General features: G+C 44.5%; 1 protein-coding gene across 2 annotated transcripts; it reads right to left on the bottom strand.

Moving 5' to 3' along the window:
* Window positions 1-1,587: 1,587 nt before the first annotated feature.
* On the bottom strand, window positions 1,588-2,838 carry LOC124016202 (proteasome assembly chaperone 3-like). Of its 2 annotated transcripts, none has more exons than XM_046331742.1 (3): window positions 2,700-2,838; window positions 2,050-2,280; window positions 1,588-1,916 (listed from the first exon to the last, which is right to left on the bottom strand). In XM_046331742.1, exons 2-3 carry the CDS (start codon window positions 2,263-2,265, stop codon window positions 1,764-1,766), a joined length of 369 nt encoding a protein of 122 aa, XP_046187698.1. In that variant the 5' UTR covers window positions 2,266-2,280; window positions 2,700-2,838; the 3' UTR covers window positions 1,588-1,763. The 2 variants fall into 2 exon arrangements, with proteins under 2 accessions (XP_046187698.1, XP_046187699.1); XM_046331743.1 differs by having other exon boundaries at window positions 2,663-2,800.
* Between the last annotated feature and the right edge of the window lie 8,831 nt (window positions 2,839-11,669).

Genomic DNA, 11,669 nt, shown 5'->3' with positions numbered 1-11,669 from the left:
ACCTTTAAACTCAGTTTTTCACAAGTCCTGACATTTAATCCTAGTAACAATTCCGTTTTAGGTCAGTTAGGATTACCACGTAATTTTAAGAATGTGAAATATCAGAATAATAGTAGAGAGAATGATTAATTTCAGATTTAATTTATCACATTCCCAGTGGGTCAGAAGTTCACATACACTCAATTAGTATTTGGTAGCATTGCATTTAGTCGGCTGGCCCTCACTACATATTCGTCGCCAGACCCACTGGCTCCAGGTCATCTACAAGTCCATGCTTGGTAAAGCTCCGCATTATCTCAGTTCACTGGTCACGATGGCAACATTCACCCGTAGAACGCGCTCTAGCAGGTGTATCTCACTGATCATCCCTAAAGCCAACACCTCATTTGGCCGCCTTTCGATCCAGTTCTCTGCTGCCTGTGACTGGAACGAATTGCAAAAATCGCTGAAGTTGGAGACTTTTATCTCCCTCACCAACTTCAAACATCTGCTATCTGAGCAGCTAACCGATCGCTGCCACTGTACATAGTCTATCGGTAAATAGGCCACCCATTTTTACCTACCTCATCCCCATACTGTTTTTATTTATTTACTTTTCTTCTCTTTTGCACACCAATATCTCTATCTGTACATGACCATCTGATCATTTATCACTCCAGTGTTAATCTGAAAAATTGTAATTATTCGCATACCTTCTCATGCCTTTTGCACACAATGTATATAGACTCCCTTTTTTTCTACTGTGTTATTGACTTGTTAATTGTTTACTCCGTGTGTAACTCTGTGTTGTCTGTTCACACTGCTATGCTTTATCTTGGCCAGGTCGCAGTTGCAAATGAGAACTTATTCTCAACTAGCCTACCTGGTTAAATAAAGGTGAAATAAAAATAAAATAAAAAATGTAAATGGTTTAACTTGGGTCAAAGGTTTCGGGTAGCCTTCCCGAAACGGGACTGGTGTTTGCGGGTACTATTTAATGAAGCTTGCCAGTTGAAGACTTGTGAGGTGTCTGTTTCTCAAACTAGACACTCTAATGTACTTGTCCTCTTGCTCTAAAGGTGAGTTTTATTGTGTGTTTGATAAGCACAACAGTTTTCAGCTGTACTAACATAGTTGCAAAAAGGTTTTCTAATGATCAATTAGCCTATTAAAATGATAAACTTGGATTAGCTAACACAACGTGCCATTGGAACACAGGATGGTTGCTGATAATGGGCCTCTGTACACCATAAAAGAATCTGACGTTTCCAGCTACAATAGTAATTTACAACATTAACAATGTCTATACCGTATTTCTGATCAATGTTATGTTATTTTAATGGACACATTATTATTTTCTTAAAACAAGGACATTTCTAAGTGACCCCAAACTTTTATATCATAGCAATCAATCAAATGCTATTTTGTATGTGAATTTCACGGGAATGAGATGCATTTGCTCCTTTATTTATATGTGTGTTAGTTGTGCACTAACAGTATTCAGAGTGTGGCTTTAAAATCGAGATGGTTATCTCAAACAGAATCAGTTTGTGACCATTGGCTCCCACTCAATCCCCCAAATTCTATAGGCATTTATAACGCATAAACTTCCCATTTATATGGCATTTATTACAACAACATGCTTAGAAGTAACAACAGACAACAAAATACATTTTTAAAGGATGGAAAAACATTGAGGAAAAAAATGTGTTAAGTGTATGAAGCCTTTTCTTAAATTGTCTTTCCAGGTAGTCTATTCTGTTGCTTGTTCCCTGTACCAGTAGTTACCAGACTTGACAACTTTTTATTACATCTTTCATGGCCTTTATTGCTTCTATGGAACTGTCCTTCAGTGCCAACCCCAGTAGAACAGGCCTGTTGCCTGCCTCTTGTGACACAAATGTTGCCAAGTTTTTGGCACAGACGTGTGTCAAAGCCTGCAGGGAGAAATAAAACAAGACCGTGTGTGAGGAACAATGTAGCCAGCCACATACATACTCATAGTAGTCAATTACGGTAATACAATGCTACTAATATTATGAAACATTCCAGTGGTGTCTAGCTGCTTACCTCTTCTTTTCCCAGCAATACTTTAGTGGTGAACATGGAAGTGCTGATATCACCGGATCTGGAGTCAGGTGTGACTGATACTAAAGTGCCAATTTTTCCATACTGTGTGAGAACTATAAATATGTAGTTACTGAATTCTGTGCAAACAACCTGTGTGGATATTCCATTGATTGATTTCTCGGTCTGCTTTGATTTGATGAGAGGCTGAGTTGACATGGTTTTCTTTCTGTCCTGAAACAACAACAAAAAAGGCATGTAAGCAACACATTGAGAAAAGTAAACATTACACCACATGATTATTCTATTGCAAAATAAACAGAATTTTCAAAGAGTATTCTCAAGCATAAATCGCTCGCATAAAGTCAAAATACAGCATAATAAAAGCGCAAGAACATTTTGACCAAGCTCTCTTTTACAACAACCAGAATCTCAGACATGTTTTGGGTTAGATAACCTTCTATTGGGCTAATGCAGGCTGAAGAGCCAAAGTTTCGCCCCGCTGCTGTGGCATTTGATATCGGCAAGCAGACCTAGGATATGCCGAGGCCGCACTAAAACATCGACAGTATTCTGCTACAGCTGCTGCTGTTGTTCGTTTAAAAAAGTCAGATACCTATAGATTTTCTAAATAGTGGTAAAATATTTCACACCGTGTGCCTATTGGGATCCGTTTGCCGTGAACCTCAATAGTAAACTTTATTGAAGGCTGTTAATTATAAGCATAGATATCGTCTGCAGTTTAAGTTCCTCAAACGTCTCTCTTTAAAATTTCGCACATGCGCACTGCCACTGCAGAATGAAATGACGCGGCAGGTCCTGTCGCTATGGGCAGATCTGCGATCAGCCACATTGAGCCTGTGCGCATTGGTTTTTACATTTGTGAACACAATCATGATTGTGATAAAAACTTATTTTGGATGTGTCTAAACTAAAGGTATGGCAATGGCATATTCCATCTTCCATCATCTCCACAGACTGCATATTGAAAGTTGAAATTACTGAAAGGCCAGTCTCTTTGGCATATGACACAGAGTACAAGGAGTGGAAACAATGATAATTACCTTAATTCAAAGGGCGGGAAATACTATAGAAAACCAGGTGCAACTGTGGGTTTACCTGTTTTCCCACTGAAAGTTAGAAAAATAGTTCATTTTGTGTGTTAAAGTAGGCATATTTATATTAAACCAGCATAGCATATTGTTTTCTGTTTAGTCCGCACTACACTCTGCCACAATGTTAAGAAGGTAATCTCGAATGCTACTCTTGTGGTGGGGAAAGGAAAAGTAGCCTAGGTTGTGGTCCAAACACTTAAAATACACCCTATTCCCTCAGCTCTCAAATTAAGTGGACACTTAAATATATAATTATTAATATATACGCCTACTATTTGATAGCTAGCAAATTAATTAGCTAACTAATGTTAGCCTGCCTAGCTGGATCTTCTGAAGAAAGAAAATGTTTTATTTCTACAATTTCCAAAAGATAACCAAACAAAAACATATTTACTATTTGCAAGACGTGTTTGTGCCGTCATGTGCACTAGTAGCACATTTTCAAACTTATTTGCATTTGTTTTTACTTACACTTGCATGTTGACTTCTCAATTGAGGTTGTTTTTAAGTTTTCACAGACTTTTCTTAGCGGATGTACAATAGTCGCAAATTGAATTATGGGGAGTTTCAGGCCACTGAGTGAACATAATTGTACACTCGAAGTGAACATAATTATACACTCACAAAGCCAACTTAAAAACGAGGGCTGAGGGGCTTATTACGTTGCAAACTTCCCTTGTTTGGCTAATAATTTGGACCGCCCTCCATGATGGCGACAGGGATTCCCCCAAGGGCATAAGGCGAGGGAGGTTAAGTGGACGAGGGTGTGTATTTAAAGTCTTTGGACCGCATCCTAGGCCTACCTCACTGCAAAATAAACGAATAAACTAAAACTGAGTTTTTAATTTAGGTGAGTCTGATTTGATTGAGTTGATAGCAAAATATGTTGTACCGTTGGGATGTGGCCATTATTATAAATGTTTCATAAAATAAGACGGACATAGACCTACTTGCACTCAGTTTTCAGAATGCATCGGATTTGGATGGATATCAGGAGTATCCAGCAGCACAGCATGAACCATGAAAAACAGCCCAAGACCATTATTCCTTCTCCATCCAACTTTACATTTGACACTATGGATTGGGGCAGGTAGCGTTCTCCTGCCATCCGACAAAACAAGATTAGTCCATCAGACTGCCAGATGATGAATCATGATTCATTATTCCAGATACTTGGCATTGCGCATGGTGATCGTAGGCTTGTGTGCGGATGCTCTGCCATGGAAACCCATTTCATGAACAGCTCTTGTGCTGATCTTGCTTCCAGAGGCAGTTTGGAACTCGGTAGTCAGTGTTGCAACCGAGGACAGATCATTTTTAAGCGCATGCTCGGTGGTCCCGCTCCAGTTCTGTGAGCTTGTGGGCAGCTCGAGCAGGGCAGAAATTTGATCAACTGACTTGTTGGAAAGGTGGCATCCTATGACGGTGCCACGTTGAAAGTCACTGAGCACTTCAGTAAGGACATTCTACTGCCAATGTTTGTCTATGGAGATTGATTATACACCTGTCATCAATGGGTGTGGCTGAAATAGTCGAATCCACTAATTTGAAGGGGTGTCCACATACGTTTGCATATATAGTGTTTCATCTAGGTCTTGTGCACCTTGCACATTTATGCAGTTGTGTAGACTGCATAACACAAGGGAGGGAACCATCCCTCTTGTCAAGGTCTGTCATCAAATATGACAACATAGCATATAAAGTTATCCAGCTAACTTTCTAAGACTGTATTAAACAGACAAAAAGAAAGATAACCTGAAATGGAAATGGTAGAAATTGTACCAAGCCTGTTTGTGTGTGACCTTTCTGATTTCTTATTCTTAGGGAACTTTGACGAAATACTTCTACTTGGAGAATTTGGTAGCCATGCTGATAATCTCACACCATACACCTTTGTACCCTATGTTTTTATTTATTTACATCAGAGACGGACCCTTTCCCTTTCACCACAACAAGGTGCTTTTTTCTGCTAAGGCCTGCTATCTGAAAGTGAAACCCCAGGTAGTGGGACTCAAGGACACCCGACTGAGGGGTGCTTGATAAGGTGAAACCTCCACGAAGAACTCTCCTTTCATGTTATCTTCGTCCTCAGTCTGAGCATCCCTCAGGAGAGCGCTTAACAATTCCGCTGAGCCTGGTCTATTTGACATTTTGTGTCATGTTCATAGAGATGACTCTTTGTGCATCATTCTGGCGCTGCACTGGCAGACTCTGCATCGCATCCTGCTGAAAAAAATGTGCAAAGCTTGCATTTTTGTCACCAGGGCTACGTTCCCTTTCATTTGACTAACATAGGCAGGCCCCTCTCTTCACTCATCTCTTTCTGACTGAAGGAACAGCTGTCACCTTGTAGACCATATGGATGTGGCAAAGATTGGGTGTGTAGTAGCTCTGCTTGCTGTTGATGCATATTAATGATTAGCTGTTGCTACATGACAATGCCATTTAAAAACAAATCCTCTCCATAATTAAGATGTTTGCCTACTTTATAGCCTACAACATTTGGGCTGGTTTTCAAGAACAGAATGAGTCTAGCCCTGCTGTGTTTGGATCTCCAATTTCCATTCCAAGGTGTGATGAAGATTCACACAACCCCCACTCTATCACCCTCTGACCTTTATTTCCTTTGTTTTGTCTTTATTTATAATAATAATAATAATATATGCCATTTAGCAGACGCTTTTATCCAAAGCGACTTACAGTCATGTGTGCATACATTCTACGTATGGGTGGTCGCGGGGATTGAACCCACTACCCTGGCGTTACAAGCGCCATGCTCTACCAACTGAGCTACAGAGGTCAGGGCGTGAGTTGGGGTGGACAGTCTATGTTTGTTTTTCTATGTTTGGTTTCTGTTTCGGTCTCGTATGGTTCTCAATAAGAGGCAGGTGTCTTTAGTTGTCTCTGATTGAGAATCATACTTAGGTAGCCTGGGTTTCACTTTTGGTTTGTGGGTGTTTGTTTCCGTGTGAGTGTTTGTTGCCACATGGTACTGTTTCGGTTTTCGTTCATGTTCACGTTTATTGTTTATATTTCATAGTGTTTAGTTTATATCTTAAAATAAACGTTATGGACACTTACCACGCTGCGCATTGGTCCTCCGATCCTTCTCGCTACTCCTCCTCAGAAGAGGAGGAATGCCGTTACAGAAACACCCACCAACAAAGGACCAAGCAGCGTGGTAACAGGCAGCAACAGCAGCAGCAGGAGAGGCAGCGATACCTGGAGAACTGGACGGGAGGAGATTCTGGACGGTAAAGGACCCTGGGAACAGCCATGGGAATATTGCCGCCCCAAAGCAGAGCTGGAGACAGCGAAAGCAGAGAGGCGGCATTATGAAGAGCTAGCACGGCAGCGCGGCTGGAAGCTCGAGAGGGAGCCCCAAAAATGTATTGGGGGTGGGCACACGGGGAGTGTGGTGAAGCCAGGTAGGAGAACTGTGCCAACTTCCCGTGCTTACCGGAGAGAGAGAGGGACAGGGCAGGCACCGTGTTATGCGGTGGAGCGCACAGTTTCCCCAGTGCGTGTGCATAGCCCGGTGCGGTACATTCCAGCTCCTCGTATCGGCCGGACTAGAGTGGGCATCGAGCCAGGAGCCATGAAGCTGGCTCTATGCATCTGGTCTCCAGTGCGTCTCCTCGGGCCAGCGTACATGGCACCAACCTTACGCATTGTGTCCCCGGTTCGCCAGCACAGCCCAGTGCAGGCTATTCCACCTCGCCGCACTGGCCTGGCTATGGGGAGCATGCAACCAGGTAAGGTTGGGCAGGCTCGGTGCTCAAGAGCTCCAGTGCGCCTGCATGGTCCGGTCTACCCAGTGCTATCTCCACACACCAGCCCTCCGGTGGCAGCCCCCGCACCAGGCTGTCTCTCCGTCTTCTGCCTACAGGTGTTCCCGCCTGTCCAGCGCTGCTAGAGCCTTCCTCCTCTCCAGCGCTGCTAGAGCCTTCCTCCTCTCCAGCGCTGCCAGAGTTTCCCGTCTGTCCTAGGACGCCAGAGTCTCCCGTCTGTCCTGAGCCGCCAGAGTCTCCCGTCTGTCCTGAGCCGCCAGAGTCTCCCGTCTGTCCTGAGCCGCCAGAGTCTCCCGTCTGTCCTGAGCCGCCAGAGTCTCCCATCTGTCTTGAGCCGCCAGAGCCGCCAGTCTGTCCTGAGCCGCCAGAGCCGCCAATCTGTCCTGAGCCGCCAGAGCCGCCAGTCTGTCCTGAGCCGCCAGAGCCGCCAGTCAGCCAGGAGCCGACAGTCAGCCAGGAGCCGCCAGAGCCGCTAGTTAACCAGGAGCCGCCAGAGCCGTCAGCCAGCCAGGAGCCTCCAGAGCCATCAGCCAGCCAGGAGCTGCCAGAGCCGTCACTCAGCCAGGAGCTGCCAGAGCCGTCAATCAGTCAGTAGCTGCCAGAGCCATCAGGCAGCCGGGAGCTGCCAGAGCCGTCAGCCAGCCAGGAGCTGCCAGAGCCGTCAGTCAGCCAGGCATTGCCAGAATCGCCCTTCACTCCGGAGCTGCCGGAGTCTCCCGCCTGTCCGGCGCTGCTGGAATCTCCCGTCCATTCGGGACCCATTTCTAGGATCCCCAGTCCGAGGTCGGCGGCGAGGGTCGCCGTGTTTAAGAGGCCACGGAGGCGGACAATGAGGCAGAGAAAAACTGTGGTGAAGTGGGGTCCACGTCCTGCGCCAGAGCCGCCACCGCGGACAGACGCCCACCCAGACCTTCCCCTATAGGTTCAGGTTTTGCGGCCGGAGTCCGCACCTTTGGAGGGGGGAGGTACTGTCACGTTTTGACTTTATTTCCTTTATTTTGTCTTTATTTAGTATGGTCAGGGTGTGAGTTGGGGTGGGTAGTCTATGTTTGTTTTTCTATGTTTCGTTTCTGTTTCGGCCTAGTATGGTTCTCAATCAGAGGCAGGTGTTGTTAGTTGTCTCTGATTGAGAATCATACTTAAGTAGCCTGGGTTTCACTTTTGGTTTGTGGGTGTTTGTTTCCGTGTGAGTGTTTGTTGCCACAAGGTACAGGTGTGCGTAATAATGAGCAGCCTGGTGACCTCGATTGCCGGAGAGGGAGGATACCTGACCGTACCCCCTCCCTGATGCGTGGCTCCATCATCAGGACGTTGACGAGGAGACCAGGAGCGGGCCGGTCACTTCTGCTGAGGCGCGGGAGCCTGTCGAGCAAGCTGAGGCGCGGGAGCCTGACGAGCCAGGCTGATCTGCGGGAGCCTGACGAGCCAGGCTGATCCGCGGGAGCCTGACGAGCCAGGCTGAGGTGCGGGAGTCTGACTGGCCAGGCTGAGGCGCGGGAGCCTGAAGAGCCGGTCACTTACACTAACAACAAAAATAAAAACACTCCCTGATGCTTCCCTTTGGTGAGGCGTTATTCTGTAACGTGTACGCTGGGAGTCAGGAAGCAAGTTCAAGGAGTGTATTTAATAACTAAATGAACATAGACCAAAACACACAGGTAGAGTACAGACACGATCACTGGAACAGAAACAATAACACCTAGGGAAAGAGTGACATACAGTGCCTTGCGAAAGTATTCGGCCCCCTTGAACTTTGCGACCTTTTGCCACATTTCAGGCTTCAAACATAAAGATATAAAACTGTATTTTTTTGTGAAAAATCAACAACAAGTGGGACACAATCATGAAGTGGAAGGACATTTATTGGATATTTCAAACTTTTTTAACAAATCAAAAACTGAAGAATTGGGCGTGCAAAATTATTCAGCCCCCTTAAGTTAATACTTTGTAGCGCCACCTTTTGCTGCGATTACAGTTGTAAGTCGCTTGGGGTATGTCTCTATCAGTTTTGCACATCGAGAGACCGAAATTTTTTCTCATTCCTCCTTGCAAAACAGCTCGAGCTCAGTGAGGTTGGATGGAGAGCATTTGTGAACAGCAGTTTTCAGTTCTTTCCACAGATTCTCGATTGGATTCAGGTCTGGACTTTGACTTGGCCATTCTAACACCTGGATATGTTTATTTTTGAACCATTCCATTGTAGATTTTGCTTTATGTTTTGGATCATTGTCTTGTTGGAAGACAAATCTCCGTCCCAGTCTCAGGTCTTTTGCAGACTCCATCACGTTTTCTTCCAGAATGGTCCTGTATTTGGCTCCATCCATCTTCCCATCAATTTTAACCATCTTCCCTGTCCCTGCTGAAGAAAAGCAGGCCCAAACCATGATGCTGCCACCACCATGTTTGACAGTGGGGATGGTGTGTTCAGGGTGATGAGCTGTGTTGCTTTTACGCCAAACATAACGTTTTGCATTGTTGCCAAAAAGTTCAATTTTGGTTTCATCTGACCAGAGCACCTTCTTCCACATGTTTGGTGTGTCTCCCAGGTGGCTTGTGGCAAACTTTAAACAACACTTTTTATGGAGATCTTTAAGAAATGGCTTTCTTCTTGCCACTCTTCCATAAAGGCCAGATTTGTGCAATATACGACTGATTGTTGTCCTATGGACAGAGTCTCCCACCTCAGCTGTAGATCTCTGCAGTTCATCCAGAGTGATCATGGGCCTCTTGGCTGCATCTCTGATCAGTCTTCTTCTTGTATGAGCTGAAAGTTTAGAGGGACGGCCAGGTCTTGGTAGATTTGCAGTGGTCTGATACTCCTTCCATTTCAATATTATCGCTTGCACAGTGCTCCTTGGGATGTTTAAAGCTTGGGAAAACTTTTTGTATCCAAATCCGGCTTTAAACTTCTTCACAACAGTGTCTCGGACCTGCCTGGTGTGTTCCTTGTTCTTCATGATGCTCTCTGCGCTTTTAACTGAACTCTGAGACTATCACAGTGCAGGTGCATTTATACGGAGACTTGATTACACACAGGTGGATTGTATTTATCATCATTAGTCATTTAGGTCAACATTGGATCATTCAGAGATCCTCACTGAACTTCTGGAGAGAGTTTGCTGCACTGAAAGTAAAGGGGCTGAATAATTTTGCACGCCCAATTTTTCAGTTTTTGATTTGTTAAAAAAGTTTGAAATATCCAATAAATGTCGTTCCACTTAATGATTGTGTCCCACTTGTTGTTGATTATTCAAAAAAAATACAGTTTTATATCTTTATGTTTGAAGCCTGAAATGTGGCAAAAGATCGCAAAGTTCAAGGGGGCTGTATATGTCATGCAGGTGAAAGAGGACCCAAAAGCGACTTGGCGAAAACAGAGTCTTTAATCCAGTAAAGTAAATACAATCAAAAAACACAACTTTCACTCGAAATGACGAGGACAAACTGGAGACTCGATCTTGAACAGCAGGTGAACAGCAGGTTGCCTCGGGAAGGCACTTGAACCAGACAGACTCAGACACCTGCTCACCACGCAGCATCTGAGGAAAACACGACACGACAGGGCGATACACAAACACAGCACGGTGAATTCTAGACAAGGAACCGACAGGGCAGAAACGAATAACAAGGAGAGAAATAGGGACTCTAATCAGGGAAAAGGATCGGGAACAGGTGTGGGAAGGCTAAATGATGATTAGGGGAATAGGAACAGCTGGGAGCAGGAACGGAACGATAGAGAGAAGAGAGAGCGAGAGAGTGAGAGAGGGAGGGGGAGAGAGAGGGATAGAAAGAGGGAAAGAACCTAATAAGACCAGCAGAGGGAAACGAATAGAATGGGGAGCACAGGGACAAGACATGATAATAAATGACAAAACATGACAGTATACTTTCGCAAGGCACTGTATATAGGGAAGGTGACATATATAGGGAAGGTAATCAGGCATATATAGTGACATATATCGGGAAGGTAATCAGGGAGGTGATGGAGTCCAGATGAGTCTGATGAGGCACTTATGCACGCAACAATGATGACAGGTGTGCGCAATAATGAGCAGCCTGGAGACCTCGATTGCCGGAGAGGGAGTAGACGTGACAGTATGGTATGCATTCATTTTGGGATTTCCATCATCCATTTTGTATGATATGTTACAAAATGCAATTCGTACAATATGTTATGAATTTGCTAAATGTACAATATGTTACGAATTGGCAAAACGTTTGATATGTTGCGAATTTCTTTTTTATTGTTGCTTGGTTAGGGTTAGCTAAAAGGGTTAAGGTTAGGGTTAGAGTTAGAGGAAGGGTTAGCTAACATGCTAAGTAGTTGCAAAATGGCTAAAAAGTGGAAAGTTGCTAAGTAGCTAAAATTGTCCATGGTGAGATTTGAATACGCAACCTTTGGGTTGCTAGACGTTCGTGTTGTACGTCCACCCATCCACCCAGACCAACCAACCAACTAACCTACCTACCATCCTCCTTTGGTTTTTGTCTTAAGTAATCTTTTGTCTCATGTAACCAAACCTAACATATCCTAATAATTTGAGGGTCTGGATCTACATTTACTATGTTACGTCTAATCTATGAGTCCAGGCTGATTCATATGTAACACTGAATGAATGGTACTGAATGGCAAATGAAACAGATGCAGTGAAACTGATTACAGACTTTTTAAAGGTAGACTCGGCAAAATGGGGTTGCCATGAACAGCGCCACAGAT

This window comes from Oncorhynchus gorbuscha, linkage group LG26, assembly GCF_021184085.1.
Source record: "Oncorhynchus gorbuscha isolate QuinsamMale2020 ecotype Even-year linkage group LG26, OgorEven_v1.0, whole genome shotgun sequence".
In the NCBI taxonomy this organism is placed as follows: Eukaryota; Metazoa; Chordata; class Actinopteri; order Salmoniformes; family Salmonidae; genus Oncorhynchus; species Oncorhynchus gorbuscha.
This window is presented reverse-complemented; position numbering and strand designations above follow the sequence as displayed.